Below are 22,322 nucleotides of genomic sequence, written 5' to 3'. Positions count from 1 at the left end.
AACTTGCTACTTTTAACGGTAAAATCGAACGTCGAAGAGGACATGGTGGCACAATCCCTATACGAAATAGCCATTTCATTTCCAGACTTGGTTGTTTCTCGCTTCTATACACTCGTCTATGGGGCGAATAGTCCCAGAGCTGAATAGCCCACCAAGGGCTGTGGTTCAACGGTCTGGTTCGGCTGCTGCTTGGTCATAAAGCCACAAAGAACCGCACTTACCAAATCTATCCAAGGAGGCTTCCCCAAAGGTCTCCATATTGGCCTTGGTCTCCTCAGGTTGGCTCCTATACCATCTTTCGGCCTCACTAGTCAGATATAACCCATCAACGCCTCGGAGTTGCTTCTCCTCTGGCCAACCACGGAACTGTACAAAGTCAGAGTACCGTTGCCACCATCTTCGAGCATTCTCTTTTTCCTCCCCTTGGAAAATTCCGGGTCCCATACCCAAGGAGCTATCATCGCTCGATAGTCTAATGGCGTCGAGCTTGGTGTTGATGCCTCTTTACCATTCAGTAAGTTCTGGTGCTTCTGCTGCTGGTGCTAGTACATGTGCTTGTTCGTCAGCCATTCTGGTATATCTTCGTCCACTCCTAGTTGTCATATACTTCTGAGCTTTCTTGTTACCCGTCGGATATTTCCACCATATGATACTGACGTATCGTCTACCTGGGGAATTCGTGCGATGAGGTACTGGACGATCAACAAAGCAGAGACTCACAAGGAGTTAGACTGGTATGAGGAGGTTTAATTGGCTTGATTTCACCATACAGTAACGTGCCCAGCAGGATCGTATTCTGTTCTTTCTCATAAAATTCTCCCTTGTAAGGTAAGAGGGAAAGTACAATCTAATCGTACTGATTTACTAAAATGCATGGTCGTCCATTGGGCACATATTAAAATATATTCCCATACAATGTTACGGTCTCAAAATTACATCGAATGATTGGTTCGTATTTAATTAAAGCAGGTTTTGAAACAGTCCTTGATTGTCTCTGTAGATATACCTTCAAGATATATCTTATAAAGATTAAAGTTTGCTGAATGATATGGTCGCATAGCGTGATCAGTAGCTACCATCACTGATACTCCTTGAACTCTGCTCATACTGCTTTTGGAGTAATAATTTTTTTGATGTCTCAGTTTTCCAAAAATCGAATATCTTATTTTTCTAAATAGAGTTAACACAGTGATGGCGGCCATTTTGAATTGTGACGTTTAATATATTTTCACTTGCTGAATTCAATTATAGGAACATTCAAAACTCGCTTGTCTGGGTTGCGGCATCAATAGTCTCTTCAACTGTTAAATCCAGGGACGGATTTTCGAAGCAGTTGTGTGAATCTACAACATCATTCGTACTCTTTAGTAAATCCTGCTCCTTTCTTGAACCAAAGAATATATCCTTTTCTGTACTTCTTATTACGGTTGATTTCCTGAAGGTAGAAATAATTATAGGCATTTCATATGTCATTGTATATTTTTACAAAGAGTGAAAGTTGTTGTCCGTTTTACGCTTTACCAAGTTATCGGGAAGACTGAAGGTTAGTGGTCTCACCTTTGGCTGCAAACTAAAACAGATTTTCTAGGGGCTCTAAATAATAGTGATGGTATGAGTGGACTCTCCGGGTTACTAACAATTCAAACAAAATTTCTTCGTGTCAACCTGTCTTCAGTCTTGCCAATTAATGTTACAGAAACGCCGAGTCATTGCAATGTTGTTAAAGGCCAAATAGCTGTATCTTTTAGCATTATTTTTGTTATTTACTTCCAAACTAAAACAAGTTCGTAGGAATGTACTCATTGAGGGGTGTTTATACAAGTATAATAAACTGTCGACTGGCTGCATGTGCAATTTTGAGCAAGATAAATAATAAACGTTTGCCCAAACGTAAAATGGCGCCCTCATGGAAATAAAGCAAAAACACTGTACGTCGTGCATAAATGCATTGAAATCTTCACAGAAACATCAGAATAGTCCAATATAATGCATAGTGCTGAATGTTTTCCACTGAGACATCATATGCTTTGTTTTCTACCAGTTTTTAAAAATGGCGGGAAATCAAAATAATGGTTGAAATTTAAATTTACTTCTCCAACTTTTCAGTAGTAAAAGACTATATCCTTTAAATTTGTAGAATTTAAAGAAAACCAGAGAAAATAGAAATCCTTTTACAGGTCAACAAATTTCAAGAGTTAAGCTACAGGGGTTTTAAATTTAGAAAGCACATCACATCGCAACCATTCTCAACCTCGAATATGATTTCTCTGATTTGTTAAACAACCAGACAACGAGATGATTTCTTTAATTGGTCATCATATTCAATCAGGAGTCATGAGGTGTGCTTCAGTGGTATGTTTTGGAAATATAACAAATTATATCATTTACATCATCACTTCCAACTAGTACTGGACGCATCCTCAAAGTCTCTAGGCGACTTACCTCCCGACATGCTCTACCTCTGCCAATGTCTCCGGTAACTTTGTGTTCCTAGTTTCCGGCAGGAGCAATACTAACAGACCGGCACTGATTGAACAAGCTCCGAACACCACTATCGGCAATGGTTCCCACAGTGTACCAATCAGTAGCATCTGTGGAGCCAGTACTCCACCAATCCGAGCACACGTGGAACACAGCCCCATACCACTGGCCCTGTTTCACAAGTAAGATCACAAAGTTGACTCCATGACAATGAACAAGACACCACTCACACACTTCTCGAGTTTGATGGATTTAGCCCGTCAATATATACCTTGTAGACATACTTTATAGAGAAGGAGACGGAATCGCTGACAGTGGAGTCACATACACGTTCGTTGCAAATTCAGGAAACATTGTGAGATTGGCGTATACGTCAATTGCTGTGACACAAAATGTACGACGTCACAATATGAAACCCCCTGTAATAAGTTCATTGCCATGGCCATCAGAATGCACTTAAAGGACCAGAAGATGTAACTTTGATGTTTGGTATGTCAATTTCAAGCTTTTATTCTATACCACCCAAAGCGTTTTAAACACCCACTGTTCAGTTTGTCAAAGCTGCGTCTCTACGTGTAAAATGCACTGTTATTGTTCACATTTGAATTCCAGTCCGGGCCAGAATTTGCTTGTCAACAATTAACAATGCAGTTTACATATGTAAAGACTGAGTTAATGAGCTGAACACTGTACAACTCTACACGCTTTGGGAAGTAGAACAAGAAACTGTAGTTGACATTAAAAACAAAAGGTGCGACAAACTCATCAAAAGTCAAACTCTTTTGTGAGCTGTCGCTTTAAGGGGGAGTGATTGTAACAACAACAACAACAACAACAACAACAACAATAGAAACGGTGATACCGCAGATGAAGATGTCAACAACGCCAATAATATTAATTACCATCGTAATCATCATCATCATCATCATCATCATCATCATCATCATCATCATCACCACCACCACCACCATCACCATCATCATCGTCGTCATCATCATCATCATAGCCATTATCTTAATCATCATCATCACCATTTTCATCATCATCATCATCATCATCATCATCATCATCATCATCATCACCATTATCATCATCATCCTGCTGAAACATTACGGTACCTTAGAGGTGTAGGATATAACTCCGCAGCAAAGATATAAACGACAGCGAAGGAGGATGCGATACAAAACTTTCCCGTCATTGCCAATGTTATTCCAATCCATTCCAATTCACCTTGGTGCAGCCGAAAAAAAAGAATCTATCGGTCATTCCGAATACAACACTTAAATATAAACAATTATCTGGCAGTTTTTTAATCTGTTTTCTAGAAAAAAAACCCCACTCTTTTACACAAAATATTGATTTCAAATAATGAGTGGACAAAGCAGTCTTATATTTTAGATTTACCAACAAACATGGATTTTGGCTGCTGTAAATTTTCCAGTGGTAGAAAATTACATTTACAATAGGAATTCGTTGAATCGCCTGAAATTGACAAACTAATTCGATCATTTGGCTTACAAGATGGTGTGAAGAGAGTAAGAATACATGCCGATCCGGCACAGACCATCAAACCGCACATTGTCCAGCGTCTGCCCAGTACGGTATTGGACATGTTTAACCCCATGGTGTAGGCTGGGATCTCAACTGCTGCAGATATCAACGCGTTGAGGTAATCATCACCTCCAAGATTGGACGTGTTCAGCGACAAACCGTAGTAGACTAAGCTATTTGTAAACCTATGAGAAGGGATATGAGAGTCAAATTCTGTGTGAATCGAACTCGAAAAGCGAATTATCATACTAGTATTCTTTGTGCTTCCTCAAGCGCTGTATAACTCTAAAGTGTTGTGCTTCATTGCAATAACAGTTGAAGGCTGTATGCCCTTTCCCGCTCTCAGATTTGTGACATAAAGGGGTTTGAAGAAGCTTCTCAAATTTATACAGAGTTCTAACTTCTGTGTCGTTTTTTGTTTCTGGTTTGAAGTTGGTCTTGAATAGGGAGTGACAATATTACACTCTTTACACCCTCTTTTACAGATCATCAAGCAAAAATATCAACACCGACTTACAGTGCTTGTCATTTTACGTTGGAGTTTCATTGTTACTCACTCACAGATTTCTTGTTTGGTACCATGGTACACCGTAAAGTTGATGATATTGGCCTAGTCACTTCAAGGTACAACGCGCCTCGGGGACAGATATTCGGACTCTCAAACTTTTACAATATTCTTTTGACTTCCCACTTGTTTGGGCTTATTTTGAAACTTACGGAGTAAATAGTTTTTACCAGCTTAGCTTTGTGAAAATCGAGAATTTTCTTTTCCTCCACAGAAATAACACAAGGATGGCGGACATTTTGAATGTCAAATCTCGGTAAATATTGGGTAATTCGTTTCTCTAGTACAAAAATTTGCAGAGTGATCCCCGATTGTTATTCTTAATTTTGAAAGAGAATCATTGTTGAAAGTTTGCTTGAGAAAAGTTTGAGCAAAAGTTTAAGTCTTTCATTTTTGATACGCGAACTACCTTGCATCGCTATATATCGATATTTAGTCTACGGCGAAATTTTATCTGCAAACATACTAACTTGCAACAAAGAACGGAAACAGAGACTCACCAGTTAAAGCACAAGTTTAGGCTTCTTTTTCTTAACGATGGATTTTTAATGATGTCTGCAAAACCTTCCCTCCCTTTCTGTTCTTCTTCCTATACAATTGAAGTGACATTGACGTGCCACGAATTCATGAACAGCGCCACCAATGTTACACTTGTGATACAGCCCTCAAGTGTTCGGGTGTGTTCACAAATATTTTTTTGGTTTAAATTTCGTGTGAAACATTTTCCTGTGTTGCTGCAGTCATGTCACTTTACCCAGTTTATACCCATAAAATTGGACACAACGTCGCCGTGTTTACAAGTTAAGTAATTGGTCCGGACTGGCATTCATTTGTCAACACAAGCATTCATTTCACTTTTGACACAATGTGCCGTATCTACAACTTGAAGGCTAATACACTTCATGACAACAAATTGCAGGTAACAAGAAGAGAAAATTAAGCGATTTTTGATAAGAAGTCACAAGAATGCTATAAGTTCTAGCTTTTTACGGCGTCAACCTGTCGATTACCCATTAGAGTCATATCACACTGGGGCACTCCTACACATGTGAAAGGTTTACAAAATGTGACGAACGATACGAAGTTTTTGTCAGGTTTCTGGACTGTGCCGTGATCAAAAATAAACGACGGTGAAGAACTACCTGGTTCACATACACAATGGTTGTTCAGTAACTGAAATCAGACGGTCCATAGATGCTATGGAGGATGAGAGGTCTGTTTTTTAACAGGACGAATGAATACATTCCGTAAGGCTCTTTAAATAAAATTCTTTGTTTGCCGTCCGCGTGTGCTGGTAGGTTTTCAGAGACAATGAAGAAAACAAACACAATGTTAACACTATTACAAATAAAAACATTCTTTTTCCAAAGGAAATCAAATAAAAATTGAGCTTATGTTAATACACTTGTGTTTTTTGTCTGTGTTTGTTTTTTCCCCTGGCTAGCTGGTTTCAAAAAGTTGGTTTCCAAGGACGGCAAACAAAGAATTTTCTTTAAATGGCCTAATTATATTTTTCTCTGGCAGATGAATAGTGAGTTTACAGCAAATTAAATTGTATTGTGCCAGTCTTTGATGATTACCATACTTTTCTGATCTCGCTATCATGGCCATACCTTTTTTGTCTTCCCTGGGATTGCCTTCAATTCATCATAGATTTTTTCCGGTATGTGGACACGATTCATTTTCTCGAACTTTCTGATGACTTTCTCCGCCCTCTCAGTCCTACCAGTCGATAACAACCATCTAGGGGATTCGGGAACTATCCTATAAACCACGATAATGCGTAGAGAAACTTTGAAACACAGAAGTTGATATTTTATGGTGGCTAATATTTACCTAGCAGAATACTGGATGTCACTCGCTGGTGGTTATGCAATCTGCTATTTCTGGGTTCCATTTTGCTATTTGTATGTTCAAGGAGGGTTACATCGAATTTTTTTACCCGAGGGGCATGATGTCACCCCAAACAGTCTTATTTCACGAAGGCAAAGGCCAAGGAAAACAAGCTGTATTGGTCGAATAACAGGCCCAAAGGGAAATAAACTCACTAGGCTTTTACCAAAATGTGTTCGGTCAATGAGTATTTTGCAACACGCCTCAAATAATTTTTCTCAATGAAAAATCGGGAAATTCCTCTGCTATATCATTCGTCTAGATCTAGATTCCATGGACGACACCTCCATATTTCTTTCACATTTTCAAGAATTTAATAGTGAATGCGTAGAGGGCGCTTTCAAAATTACTCAGGTAACAGTTTTCCGGACTGTTACCATTCAGTTACCAGTTTCCAATACTGTAAACCATTAACTGGCTCTCCGCAAGTATCGGTGCCAAAATAACGCATACCACACGTGATCGTAAATTGACAAATCAGGACAGAGATTTTGAGTGAGTTGTGTTATTAAATAAATCAGTTATCTCATGATTGACTTGACACATCGCACTTGCTAGATATATTATTATTATGACTAGTATAATGTAATACTTGCCACCAATACGTAAAGAATAGAGCAGTCGGAGCACTAATAACCAGCTGAAGTATCCACCAGTCTCGAATGAAGTATGCCAATCCGGCTAATATCATGTACCCAAAGCTGAAGAAGAACTGCACAACCAATCCTGCAACGAGTCTCTTTGATGGACCTGCTAGCTCCGTGCCTATTGGAGTGGAAGAAATACTTTATGGCACGAAAGTGAAGTTATCAAAGGTTGCAATGGACGAATAAAAGAGAGTCAGCTGTACCTATATCGTTGTATAGATTCTTCATTATCTTTCAACAAAACCAAAGGGAAGCCAACCAACCAAAAAGGTAGTGTTTCTTACAAGACAATAATTTATCATTCTAATTATTTTATGACAACAACAATAAACTTTGGAAGAAAAGTCTGAACCGTTCGCTTAGGTTCAATATTCTCTCTCTCTCTCTCTCTCTCTCTCTCTCTCTCTCTCTCTCTCTCTCTCTCTCTCTCTCTCTCTCTCTCTCTCTCTTTTTCCGGCCGCTGTCTAGTTTCTTGATCCACGTCCCACTCGCCAATCATTTTGAGATACATAGTATTAAACTCAACACAGCCTTCAAAAGTCATGCATTTTTGACAAGTGAATTCTGGTCCATACTAGAATTCAAATGTACCTAATAATATTGTATTTTACACGTACAGACACTGTGTTGACAAGTTCGCTGAATAGTTGGTGCTTCAATCTATTATACAAAACAAAAATCATGACAAAATCATCGAAATTTGCATCTACTTGCCCTTCAAGTATATTGGATAGGCCATCGTATGGAATGAATTAGCATTGAAAATTTTACCTTCTAATTCTACTTTCTGTGGGATCGCGAGAAAGTGAAATATAAAGGGCAGAAATGAACATTTGTGGACTGTCACATTGTTCCGCATTTGACGAGGGATAAGGTGTACAGTCATGCGCAAATGGTCCCCTTGTGTAGTTCGTTCAGTTTTGTGTCCAAAGTTTTTTTGTCGATACCAAATCCTGATTGATGTCAACCTGAGCTCACGTAAATATTTCCAAGCTGATTTTCTGTGAGACACGGCATCACAGCTGCATGAATTGGACAGTACAGAAACGTTTTGTTGCATACAGTTCTGATCGCCTAACCAAAGCTTCAAGATAACAAGCCCGATTAAAAGATAGTAACATGGTTAATATACAGCTTGAGCGGACGTATAGAAATTTGCATAATTCAATAGGCTGCAGAGCCTCGTTCTGAATGTAAACAAGCAATATGTCGGAATACACGTCGTTCGAGCGACTTGGTCGTGAAAATGGGCTCGAAAGCTCACAAATTATTATTTAATGCGAAATTGAACATGCTATGAGGTAATGTACACTTTTGAGAGTAATTTCATCGTATCTATGCATGATAGAAATAAATACTAATGATAATTGAACAACTGAATTCGTACGTTGCAATGATGGTTTATACCTCTCAGCTGTGTGCTATTTTTAGACTGTGACCCGAAACACACTGATACAGGTCTTGAACAAAAATAATACTTGTTGTGTCAAACCACTTGCTATTGAACAACGCTTGTGACAAGTTTCGTGAATTTCTGACAGTGCGCATATATTTGCGGCAAGATTTCATGATGCCATGTATGCGCTGTTAGTGTTACCGTACAAGGCCGATCGTACAGCCCAGTGTACGTGTGTACAGCGTACAACGCTATGGCACTGAAACTCGCCTTTATGCTATCGGACTTCAGTCAACATTGACGAGTTGAAACATGGTAACTGAACAGTGATATACTACCCGTTACCAGTGAAAAGGAAAACTGTGACAAATCACGGTCACTCAAATCCACTCTTACAACGATATTATTATCTTGAAAGGCTGAGGGGTCAGTAAAATCAGGCGTGGGAATGTCCGACCACCACATCCTGCATCGACTCCAAACAGACAGACACTGACAGTTGACAATGACCGAATACAAGAGAAGTCGGCCAGTACAGTATGCACCCTATTAGAATATATGCTCCATATTAGTGTTTCTTTTTTGAAGTCTCACTTAAGTTATATACGAAAGTGATCTAAATGTCATTCATAAGATGAGCGTAATGTTTGCAAACTTCACAGATCACAGTTCAACGCACGTATGGGTAAAATTAAAGATGCGGTGTATCGCGATCGTGGTAGCGAGTTTTGCAGTCTTCGTCATAGTTACACTTGAAGTTCGTTAAAAAGTCATAGGAGATGGCGAAGCAACTTAGTTAAGAGTCATCAAGCCATGAATTTTACTGAAGAAATGGCATAATGTTTGCCTGAACTTTAATACGGTACGCGCGCGATCTGCAGAAACAAGGAGGCAGACCGTACATGTTTTGCAGGGTGGACGTGGGAGCTCTTCGACTTTGAGTGTTTTCTGAATGTTCGTAGTACCCGGTAGTATTAAACCGACAAAATAACAAAAACTATGGTAGTAAAAAGTTAAAATTGTTTGGCATATTCAACTGTGAAGAGAATGCGTATGCAATCATATTGCTTTGTTGCGAGTGGCAGACTTCTCCTGGCCGAGTCCCACTGCACTGGCCACTTACATCAATTACAGCTGGCCGAGTTGGTCGGCACCATAGGCGCTGGCCGAGTTCGCAACTGCCCGACTTCTCCGGTTACCCAATGGAATATTGGTAGCCAATGCCTACGAGGACTACCGCGAAATTGTAACCCAAGCATCAAATATAAATATAACATAAGTTGGATTGACAACAGTAAAATATGTGATATTGTGCAATCTTTGGGCCTAAACAATTTGTAAACGTGAGCAAGGCGTCAGCGGAGTGCAACACGTTCCTCACTAGCGGCCATCTTGTCTTCTGATGGCGGGACGGTGTACGACCTACACGAGGCCAAAGCAGTGATTTGCAGGGCATGAACAAGAATAAAACTAAGTTAGGGGGCTTAAATAATGATTAGACTGTCTAACTATGTAAAAATATTCACAAGAATCAGCTGTGCATGTAGTTGCGGCAGCTCAAAAGTAGGCCTATGTTTAGCGAGCCATAGATCGACAATACACACATAGCACCAAAAGTAAGCCGTAGAAGTTGATAAAAATTCATAGGCACAAACTTAACTGCTTTATATGACCATAGAAACGTCTCTGACATCGTTTGTTGGAAAAAATGGGCTGAAATTGCCCTCCAAAAAACAGGAAAAATCACACTAACGGTCAAGTAGAACAGCGCCCTCATCACTTCCATTTGAACGAAATTCTAATATAAATATGCAAATAGGGGTATCTCCGCTCAAGCTGTATAAGAGGTTTGAATGATACGTTTTTACTTACAGAAGACGAATGCAACTAGAAAGTTATTGACAGCTGCAGCTCCGATCACAAAACGGAGAGCGGAGAAGACGATTATGTTGGGCGAGAACGCACAGGCAACGCCAGACACCAGTATAATAATTGTACCGATCATTAATGTAGGCATACGACCAATCCTAATGTGAAAGAGAAACTCTTCAAATTTATTGAGACAATGGACAAAAAGAATGCCTTCTCAAAGTGAACATCAGAATTGACTTCTATTCATCTAACAGTTTCAGTTTTATTTGCCACTGATTGGTCTCTACGTTTTGGTCGTACCGTTAAACTGTGCTGCTCTTTGGCCTTTAACCCTTTGAGTGCTGTACTTTTTCCCGCCAAAATTGTAGTTCAAAATTTTACCAATTTTATGATTTTTTTTTTGGTAATTTTTTGACAGTTTTGTACTGAATGGATTTCACTTTTTATTGGCTACAGTTTTTGATCAAAAGTTTGGAAAAAATCTGAAAAAAATTGTCAGGTCAATGTATGAAGGTGACAAAAATTGACTGTGGCGCTCAAAGGGTTAACCATATGTTAATCTGTGCGCACCTATCGTCAATAATGACATTTTCGTTTCTGTAACAAACGTCTGAAAAGACAGGTATGAATACTCACTTGTCGGACAGGGCGCCGAGCACGGCAGCTCCAATGAGTTGGCCCGTCATATACATGGACGAAGCCAATGCTCCGAGGTAATACCGATCACACACCAGATCAAACTGAGATGGAAAGGTCAGATATAACGATGATGCTTTTATTTGAGTAGTATGCACCTCGAAAGTGAAATACTTGAACTTTTGCTCAGACTTTCCTCAGTGAAACTTTCAACCATTCTCTTATAAAATCCAGAATACAAATCAGGGGTCACCGTGCAAAGTTTGGTACTTAAGAAACAAAGGTTTTCATCTACTAATCGTGTGACTCGGACAACTAATTGTGTTACTCTTTAGCAATTCTTTAAACAAGCTACAAACAATCCGGAAAATTATGAAGTTCATGGTCATCTTGTGTACAGTAAGGACAAACATACTGATGAGTTCATAATTAAATAACCGCCGGTTGGATCAGAATAATCAACCAGCACTGCCCACTTTGCGTTGTTGAGTCAGTGCAATTCAATGGTTGTCATTTTGAAAGTTTCAGACTGATTGCACACATTTCACATGAATTTCGTACTCGACATATTTATTTTAATTCGAGGAACTATTTCCTCGTTAAATGCGCCGCACTCTTCTTCAGGTAAAACGCTTACTTTTAGTATAATTTTAAGAAAAGTACACTGCTAGTGAAAAAAGTACTCGCACAAAACGTGAATGATTAAAAATATACATCTAATCTTTATCAGACAATGTACTTCTGCATATGACATGGCCTTAATTCTGAACAATATAGGTCTCAGTTTTACATGTTTGTCACCTGACAGGGCGATAAAAACTTATTCAGAAGTTAGTAGGTCAGTAATAATATAAGATAATGATAATCAGAAAATGACAACGCGACCACAAGCCAACGTTATTAGGGTACAACGCGCCTCGGGGACAGACATTCGGACTCTCAAACTTTAGAAGTCTTTTCTGATCCATGACTCGTGTGCTCATTTTAAAGCTCTCGGTGTCAGTAAAAAATTCACCGTCTTAGTTTTCGACAATTTTATTTTCTCCGTAGAATTAACATGGATGGCGGCCATTTTAAATATCAAATATCGGTAAATCTTGCAGTGGATAACTTGTTTCTCTAGTATCAAAATTTGCACGGTGACTTCCGATTTTTATTTTTGATTTTGAAAGCGAATGGTTGCAAGTTTCATTGAGGAAAGTTTGAGCAAAAGTTAAAATCTTTCACTTTCGAGACGCATACTACCCTAAACTGTGTAGTCGGTTTTAAAAGTCATTCGAAATATCACTTGATGTTCGGAAAGCATTATAAGTAAAGAGACGAGATTTTTTCTTCAATAATCATATTTGTAATAATAACTCTGACAAGGTTCAGTGATGGTCAATGGGGCCTACCTCCTGAAAGACAGTGGACTTGTATTGAGAACGGTCATAGCTCCATCCATTGTCACACTTAATCGTTGTGTTGGTGTACTTGGTAATGTCTTTGCCCGGATAAAAGTCGATGCCTGTGGTATTAAAACGGTAACAATTACTGTACACCAGTGTGTCGTCACATGCACCGGAGCTCTCTTCGAGAGGAACTGTGAAATTTTTGGCAGTTTCAAGGCAGATTTCGTAGTTGTAGTCCGTACAGTTTGTGTGATAGTAGTGATCGAGTTCGGGCACATAACACCAGTGGTCGGTTTCTGCGACCAAGAACACATGACCAAATGTATGCATCGCAGAAACAATGCCAAATAAACACACAAGATAGTAGATTCTCTTCTGGTATGGTCCAAAATCTCCAAGGTACTTCAAAATGTCGTCAAATTTCAGCATATCGCAACGTTGATGGTAAATTGCAGAGTAAAAGCTTGTGTATCTAAAGAGCACCGCAAAAGTAGACGTTGCTGCAAGCTAGGGACTTCTAGGACCACTCCTTACAAGGTAGGTACCTACATTGTATACCTTAGTTCATGACAGCACACCTTGATATGATCGTTGAAGATAAGACATTGATTGGCCTGCAGTTACTTCGTGTGCAAACTTTCATACACAATTGCAAGACTCACAGATCAGGCTTTGACCCGACAGAGAACAAAAACCGACATGTCATCTCTCAAAATGTGTAATAAAGATAAGTTCACTGACGCGCTAGTCTACCGACACCAGCTTCTGCACAGGTTATCAGATCGGTCGGGCCATGTCGTTATTTTCATAAGCAACTTTCTTCGACCTAAGGGATTTTGAACCAATTGGAAATAAGATACAGTTTTATTTGAGGATCATAATGATTTGTGAATTGGGTCATAAGCCGGGATAATAAAGCGTTTGTTATCATATTGAATGATTTTATGTGCTTTTTTTTGTTTGTTTTTTTTCGGCTGGATAAACAACATAGGTAAACATCAATATCTGATTTAAAAACCCGTGTCCGTAAGGTAAAGAGCGAGTTTTAACAGAACATATCTTTATCTCATTGAGCTAAAATCTCAGCCGATAATCTCATAAATCTGTGCCGAGTAATATTAATAATTTGCTTCATGACACATCCTACTTAATGACACCTTATGGACCGCAAGGGTGGCATTTTTATATCCATTTTTTGCAGTTCCTTACTTTCAACAGTGGGTTATTTGATTAGGTGCAATTTTTTTATCAAATCTGCAAATTAAATTATATTCGTGTAATTTACATCAGTCCAAAACCATGTGATTCTTGAAGGCATATATCAACTTGTATAATATTGGCCTGTTCGCAATTTAATTATGCCAACTTGTGTGATATTGACTTCCAATTTCTTTACATAAAACCCAATTACTACAGCCCATTACTTATTGGTAACAGATCTATACAGTTTCTAGCCAAAATTTTGACATGACAAAGTCTCATCATTTCATTCCTTAATTATATTTAGCATTTGTAACCAATGTATATTTGCTCATCTAATAGGGCCTCAATGATGTACATAACCCATGCGTCATCTTACATGGATGGCGATATTTTGTTTCAGAATTGGTTCAAGTCTGTGATTTGTGTGAATGTTTGAGTTGGGTGAACGCGATGATTTGGGGTCTGTGTTCGTATGAAACGTCTGAGTGTGCCTTATCTGCCAAATTGCGTGTAAAAGCGCATATTTGTGATTGACAAGTATTGGACGATCAAAATGATACCACAATTTGTATGTTACCAGGCTTAGCTTCTTGCTCATATACCGTGACCTAATTCTAAGAGCCAATCGAATTTGCCGTTTCGTAAGATATCTGACCGGTAGAGCTGGCTGTTAATGTGATCGACCTCAATAGGTTTTCACTTTTCGTAAACGTCAGAAAAGAAAGACCAAACAATTACTAAGTATGGATTCTTGCAAGTCTCATGTCGCGATTTGATGATACGCATAACATATTTTACCGCTAACTATAAGAGAATTGATACGCCAATCTAGTCCGTGGATAATTGCGGCCGATTTCAGGAAATATTAGAAATTTACTTGGCCGCCATTAGCCACGGACCCAATCTACATGCCATTGCCTGTTTAAATCATGCATGGTTTTATCAAAACATTGTATTTATAAAACATGTTGCCGGATGTTTGTTTGTATGCCTACTAATATTAAACGATGGCAATCTACAATAAACACTTTGCTTCCTTGTAACATTATGGCCTAGCGTGTTAAATATTTCAAATCAGTTTGGTCAAGAATAGGGCGACCACGATGAAAATTTTTCATATTGTTCAAATCAGTGATATGATCTCCACACTATATTACTCCAGGTAAATCTGCACGAGCATTATAGAAATCACATAAATATGCAGGCAGACAAACAGACAGAAGGCCACGGGTTTGTCGGATTAGTTTGATAAGTTTCAGAGTCCCCTCACCTTATAAATTTAGCTAGCTTTTATGGGATCAAACCAGGCTTTCCTGGTGTTTTCCGAGGCGCATTAATTTTAAACGTTATTTACTTCTGAATGTTGTTGACTTTGCTTGTTGTTGAGGTATATTTTGTCGCTGCAGTTACACAATACACCGAAATATCATAACTTTTCTTACTTGTCGACTTTTAGTTTCAAGAAGATGGCTTGTTTGAAGTCCATGATTGGTTCGATAAATACAGTCAGCAGTTTTTACAACGAGGACTAACGCTAGATCCATGATGATTTTTTATTAATTTTCGTTCAAAATACGCTTTAGGCTACCTGCGTGTAGGCCTAAACCATAATTTCTTGTTAACATTAGAAAGCATATTATTAAAAATGTTAATCATTCGGCTCTTTAGCCCTACTTGCAAGTTGCACTTGCTTCGGCATTATCAACAATGGAAGTTAAATCTACACTTCTCAAACGATGCTTCTACGACCCCTTCTGAAAAGGTTAGTGCGGGGGTAGTACAGGAAACAGCAATCTAGTTACATGTTGCGATGACGCACTTCAATTCATAAAGATATACAACCTCTACGATAACTACAATGTAACAGGGCCTCTGATTGGCTAAAACATTTCCATTGACAGGTTGATTTTTACGTGCCCACAGTTTCCGGTTTCGAAGCCTGTCGACTGCACGCACTTCCATGACTGCACTAGCGCACTGGATGGATTCTCTTGAACATGGACAGTGTATTGGATTACAAACCTAAAGATGAAGATGATTTCTACAAGATACTAGGATGTGATGAATTATCAACGGTAAGAATAAATAGTCTTGAAATGATAATCGCTGTGAAGTTACTGCAGCGCTGGAGCTGGCTGGGGTACATGTACTGCAGCTCTAGGTTTTGCCTCGGTATGAGGGTCGGACGGATTTTTGCCGTCCCGCCCACATACTCAGGCCATGGAGGTAGTAGAGAGCAAAACCTCTAGCTACAGTACAAGTACTGCAGCTACGCTGGGGTCTTATTATAAGCTGCCATATTCTATCTCGATCTCTCCGCTGCCATCAAACTTCTGTGTGATTGTGGGCCTGGTTGGAGAAATCGATTTCCCCTCCCCTCGGCCCGACCCGACCATGGACCTCTACTACCTCCCTCGGCCCGACCAACTCCTCTCTGAGTCTGAGGCCATTCTCAACCTTCACGGGGATCTCATTTGCTCGAGACAGTGACAAGATCTTCGTATGTTTGTCGAAAGGAAACTTTAGCCCTGATGGGGAAAGCCCAGCGGCCGAGTTACTCAATGAGTAATTTCCATCGGGGCTCGAATCAATACATACAACAAATGCCCTACCTTTATGCCCTACCTCACAAAATCTTCGGAAAAGTTGTTGGCAGAGGCGCCGCTTTTGGATTGTTTGGCTCTCATCGCGAAGTTCTAGAGGGTCTATGGACGAATTACTACATTTTAATCTTTCATTATAATTTGTAAACGCCATTTACAGTAACAGTGTGGTTTTTAAGCCATTCTTACGTAAAATTATTTCCATCAGTAGAGGGCACGAAACCATCTTTCGAGTAACTTGGTTTCTTTTTGGTGGGGTTCCGGAGCCAACCATCCAACCACAGCTGCACTTTTGGAATCTCATGGCTCTTGAGTTGTTAGCCCTTGTTGTATCTTCATCATCAGCAACACCATCGCCATCGCCATCATCATCATCATCATCATCATCATCACTACCATCTCAATCTTTACAAATGTTCTCAGTGTATTTTCATTTTTTAATTCTAATCCCCCATTTGTCCATGTGTTTCTAATTTTTCCAGACAGATCAAATAAATGCTGAATACAGAGCCAGAGTGTTAGCCTGCCATCCGGATAAAAATCCTGATGATCCTGAGAAAGGTAGAGACAATTCTTAGAACTTCTAAGATGAAAGAATCAGAACATTCTCCAACTCAGACAATGAAGTACAATGTTCCATGGAAAGACACCAGCTTTTCTGTTGGCCAGTTTATCCATTGTATGTCAGTCATTCTGCAGTTTTGACGGTATATTTCTGTCAATTATGTGAACTCTCTCCTGTGCCTTTCTATTGATACAAAGTGGTGTTGTAGCCGGTAGTCATTCTGTTAGAAATCTGAATCAGTATGATCAGGGTTCCCACAAGTCAAATGCCTGACGTCAGTCACTTGAAATTTGACTGCAGAACAACACAATGAAGGCCAAAATACATGAGTCCATATACTGAAAAAGGTACTGATAATAATGCAGTATTTGTGAATATACTGTGAAGATACTTGGTAGCATACTAAAGGAAAATACTTTGGAAAGATAATCAGAATGTATATGATCATTGCATCAATGTTATCCCGTTTTACAAACCATATATTCCTGTTTGAAACACGTTAAAATATGTAGTTGTTGCCTTCAGGAAAGTTTCATAATCCCTTTGACTTTAATGTTCTGCTGACTACAATTTGATTTGTCAAATTGGAGACGTGTGTGGAAGGTGCTAGTTTGTAGAATGTGTGGTTCCAAAATGTGACTGAGAGAGAGAGAGGTTGTAATAAGATGCTACATTTAACCCTGCACTGAAACAGCTTTGTTTGTTTGTACACAGAACATCAGTTTCATCTTCTCCAAAGGGCCAAAGATGTATTAACAAATGAAGAAAGCAGAAAGGTGTATGACACATGGCGTCGAAGTGGTCTGGCTGTCCCGTATGACCAATGGGTTCACATGAGGAAAAATGTCCACATCGTAAGTGACTACAGTCAATGTTGAAAAGTGTCCGAGCTGTACTTTTATAGATGTGTTAATCTGCCATGCCTTTTCGTAAAGTTCACCTCACCGTAATAGTGATGTAAAAATTGTGCTGTTCAGAAGGTGATTTTACTTGTTCATGTAGAGGCAACTGTTTGAGCTAGCCATCATGAAGTCAATAACCATGGACGGCTCTTTCCATGAGATAGTTCATTTCAATTTTCATTGTACAGGACATCTGTAGTTTGAAAGGACTAGGCTACAGCATTTTTACCTGTATCAACATTGCAAGTATTGTTTATCAGCTTTCTTCAATGCACCCATAACTTTTGAGTCAGTTTACTCATCAAGGAAATTGAAATCTTTTTTATTGTTTGGAAGTACCTCTTTGTCTTTTGTGCTGTGTGATAGTTTGAGGTACTGGCATTTCCATACTTGATTTCTAGCCCAGTACTCTATCGTCTTTTGTAGTCCATGCATTGGGCCATGAAGAAAAGGAAAGAGCCGATGCTTGAACACCATCCTGTGGAGACTGAGACAACAACGCATAAGGAAGGAAGTCAGGGAGCAGCCTCCAGTTCAAGCCAAGATGTCAAAAGGGATTGTAGCACTGGAGTTGAGAAGCCACCAACCAATGAATCTGTCTCCAGGCAACCTCAATTAGAACATTTTTCTTTCAAAGGGAGTTCAGCCTCCCATATAGGTAAACAGAACAATTTATGGTTTGCTTTACAATGCAGAAGTGCCCTAAGTTTTCACATCTACATTTATAAAACCTAAGACAAAGTCTACTTCCCTTCCTATAGTGCAGTATTCACTGAAAATAAAAGCTGTCCCTCCATAATTCAAAAATTACTCATGGGTAAGTTTGTTTAACATACACTGAAACAAATGAGTCAATTTTATGAGTAACTAAATTAAAATGATGCAAAATCTACATAAGGAAAGTTTGATGAGGCAGCGGGACGTAAGTTTTCAATGTTTCTATCCTATCATTTTGTAGTCTAGCCTGGTAAACTCTGATGCACAGACGACATTGTCATGATATACTGTTATTGTCATGTGATTAAAGATACTGATAAGATATGATTTGATTTGATTCTAGGTACTTCCCAGCAATGGGGATGGAGAGACGAATCCTGGTCAACTAACCCGCCGAGTGAAACCCTGCGTAAATTCCGTAATTATGAAATATAAGATGATATCTGACTCCGTGTTCTGGTTTCTGGATCACAAAGCCTTGCTATGTTTTTTTTCCTCCAACCACATTTGATACTAGAGCATATATGTATTGTATGCTGTCTGCAGATTTCAAACGCAATAATTTGTATATGTAGTCATGAAATGACCTTGAGTGACCTCAGAGTGTGTGTGATCCTAATTCATCATAAACAATGCAATCAAGCATGAGAAAATGGCGAAATTTCCTTGAAGCCACCAGATAATTTAAAATGTCAAAGGTCACACCTCCCACAAAGATGAGAGGAGAGAAACTCTTACTCCATATTAGTCGTCAAGGCAACCAGAATTACCACACGGAACAAGTAACATTTGAGTATGTGCAATAGTTCCACCGCATGATTGTTGCTATGGTTTTGTTTCCTATGTTACCATGACAACTGTGACTCATGTCCTGGAAACAATGATAAATGGCATCGCCAAGTTCGCCACTCAAAGTTTGCTTTATTACAGTGATCTAATGTACTCAAGACATCCCAGTGAGTGTATGGTGAAGGTCACAGTGTCACAACTCAGAAATGCTACAACCTATATGTGCAGCAATACATCCTTCATGAACCTTTGATCAATATGGTTACTAGCTTAATTGAATTTAAGAACTATGTTGTACTTACATTGGTTATTTAATCCTGTGAAGAGCATACATTATTCAATTTATGTGGTACACATTAGAATTTCACGTATGACGTCAGATGACTGCTTCCACAAGAGTCAAATGTTACGTCCTTGTGTTGACGGTACTCTTTTATTCATCAGTAATACTTGTTCCAATTACTTGCCAACCTTGCTGTTTCATCAAGTCACAAAGGCTGAATACTGTCACTCTAGTCTCTACAGTTGCAAGAAGTCTAAGTTTCTCATGGCTTCATCACTGAAACATCCATGCTTTCTTCACATAAATATAGCACTTTGGTTCCAGCAATATTACTGTACCCATTACACCCAAAATACAGTTTTCAAATTCTGTGTTACCAGAAGAGTGTTTTTATTTGATAATGATGAGTTTACCCGTCAGTATATAATAACTTTACATGCTTGAATGCCGAATTACTATGATACAGTGAATAGTCATGTTAGAAATACATGTATCACCATTGGACCCTGTTACCCTAACTCATTGTGTATTGGGCCCAACCATACCATTCTGAACAAAGTGGTGCAGCGTATTGTGATAAATGATAGGTTGGAGAATGGGTAAAATGCAAAATTGAGAGATTATTCGTTCAAGTAGACACTGTCCGGCAGGTCATTGACATCACATTACTGAGTGTGCAGATTTAACACCTTAAAGGGGTCATTCACATCATTTTGTCAAGTGTACATATTTACAGGAGGCGGTATTCTTGATGTACAGCGGAGGATGGTAGAAGCTAGTCAGAGTAGAAGATAACTACCTTCAAATGTACTCACATGTAGTTGCTGTTTGAATACATCCTCTTAATATATGAGATTACAAGTTGAGTTGAAACTGTTATCTTCAATATTGATACAAGTGAGCACTATCAGTGCCGTGGTTATCACCGCAATCTACTGAGATATTTCTTTCAGATACAACCACTAATGATGTTTGTATAGAAACTGTATACTGCTACAGACCTTTCACACTTCCATGAAGCTGTTGCCATGGTAATATGCAATACAGAAACTGCCGTTAAAATCAAAGTTGATCTATCTATCTGACCCCAGATAACAAAGTCAAATCAACAGATTCATGGTTTGTTTTGGAAATTGTGGAAGTGAGAGTTGATACATTGACACTGCTTGAATGCGTAGAAGTAAGCAAATGATTGTACAAGTGAAATAGTAAGCCCCCAATTGTTGTGAACTTGTTACTTGATATATGCAGTGCTTGAATGACTACAGAGGAACTGTACTATCAGTTAACACATTATATGGGAATATCTATGATAAACAAATATTGATTTTAGTTTCATTTGTTCTGCTACATCTGTATTTTAAAGCTGAATTCCTTTTATCCTTGTTTTGCTTGCACACAGTGCTGTATCATATTGCATTATGGGTAACCCCAATTACTGTGAAACAGTGATTGTCACGCTTTGCCTCACTGAAAAGGGGACCATATGAAAAGGAGCAGCCAGTATGGAAATATCTAAAAGTTCCAGTGGGTCAGGATTTTGCAGTCAATGATGTCATTAGATATCTTCCATATCGTTGTATATACAGTAGTTTTATAATAACCAGTAAAATGTCACAATGATTGATTAGTGAACTGTTTTTTACCTTGCCAGATAATTGTGATGATACTGCCTGTGGTACAGTGAAACCAAAAAATGACAAATACTGGAACAAAGTGAATTATATGAATGTACGTGTATAATTACAGGAACTCTTCTGGCATTTTAACTTGAATCAAGATCGTTAAATCTTCAGAAATGATGTGTACATATTTTGTGTACTGTATATTGTTGTCTCTCTATCTGGGACAATAAAATAGAAACAGATAAAGCATCACCTTTCATGTCCATTTTCTCAAATTTGCACTGAGTCATGGTTTGTTTAGACAGGTATATATGTCGGAGCAACAGCAACACATAAAACTTGTTGTAATTTTGAGATGAGAAGGCACATATACAAGATTCCATTAGAATACATTTATACTTACAAAATCAGTACAGCAGCTCCTGGTGAATTCAACATGATTTTCACCATTGTACTGGAGAGTATTGATTGACAGTCATCATATTCTCAAAGCATTCATTCAAACTATTTTGCTGTACAAATTATGTGCTTGAACAATAACCATCCTAGATTATCAACAAGCGAGCTTGCGGCCAATAAAGTGCCACTGTTGGTTTTTGTGAAAACAATTGTAACATCACTGCATAGCGAATCAAAATTAAATTCAAACAAAACTGACATGGTTAGAGAAAATTGCCATTTTTCTTTGATGCAGATTAATCAAATATTGAGTCGTCCCATTGTGTGGGAAAGTGAGCTACCTCCAGATACACATTCTGATTTGTAATGTTGTGCAGACTATCGATTGTGGTATTTGCTTGTAGCATGATGAACGATGTACTGAAGAAAACTTGTAATTACTAATGCCAAATAATAAACAAATGTGATTATGATCATGACATTAACCGTGTATCCTGAAGAAGGTAACTATTGAATTTTAAAGCTCCAGTGATACTAAAGAAAGTTTTGGCAAAAAAGAGAAAACTAGCCTCAAAAATTTGTAAATGCAAATTTCATCATTTTAAAGAAAACTCAATGAGGTCATCCCTGCTTAGTTATTAACCAAATGTTGGACAATTTCAGAGGAGCATAAAATAAACAATGTGGAAAATTTGAATATGCAAATGTTATGCTCATTGATAACTTAAGTTTATTCCCATAAAGAAGTTGTGTATAGTATTTCACTGCAGTAAAACCAGTGAGAGTGAAAGCCAGGTTTTGACC

The 22,322-nt window shown here is 38.6% G+C and overlaps 1 protein-coding gene and 1 pseudogene across 1 annotated transcript; one reads left to right on the top strand and one right to left on the bottom strand.

Moving 5' to 3' along the window:
- Positions 1 to 504: 504 nt before the first annotated feature.
- On the bottom strand, positions 505 to 12,948 carry LOC139123348 (organic cation transporter protein-like; annotated as a pseudogene).
- A 2,594-nt stretch (positions 12,949 to 15,542) lies between these two features.
- LOC139122718 (dnaJ homolog subfamily C member 12-like) lies at positions 15,543 to 21,369 on the top strand. Its single transcript, XM_070688374.1, has 5 exons — positions 15,543 to 15,710; positions 16,721 to 16,799; positions 17,518 to 17,657; positions 18,132 to 18,363; positions 18,766 to 21,369. Exons 1-5 carry the CDS (start codon positions 15,633 to 15,635, stop codon positions 18,855 to 18,857), a joined length of 621 nt encoding a protein of 206 aa, XP_070544475.1. The 5' UTR covers positions 15,543 to 15,632; the 3' UTR covers positions 18,858 to 21,369.
- Positions 21,370 to 22,322: the final 953 nt, after the last annotated feature.

Source organism: Ptychodera flava, chromosome 22 (genome assembly GCF_041260155.1).
Source record: "Ptychodera flava strain L36383 chromosome 22, AS_Pfla_20210202, whole genome shotgun sequence".
Lineage (NCBI taxonomy): Eukaryota > Metazoa > Hemichordata > Enteropneusta > Ptychoderidae > Ptychodera > Ptychodera flava.
The sequence above is the reverse complement of the archived record's forward strand: the minus strand, read 5'-3'. Positions and strand labels throughout refer to the sequence as shown.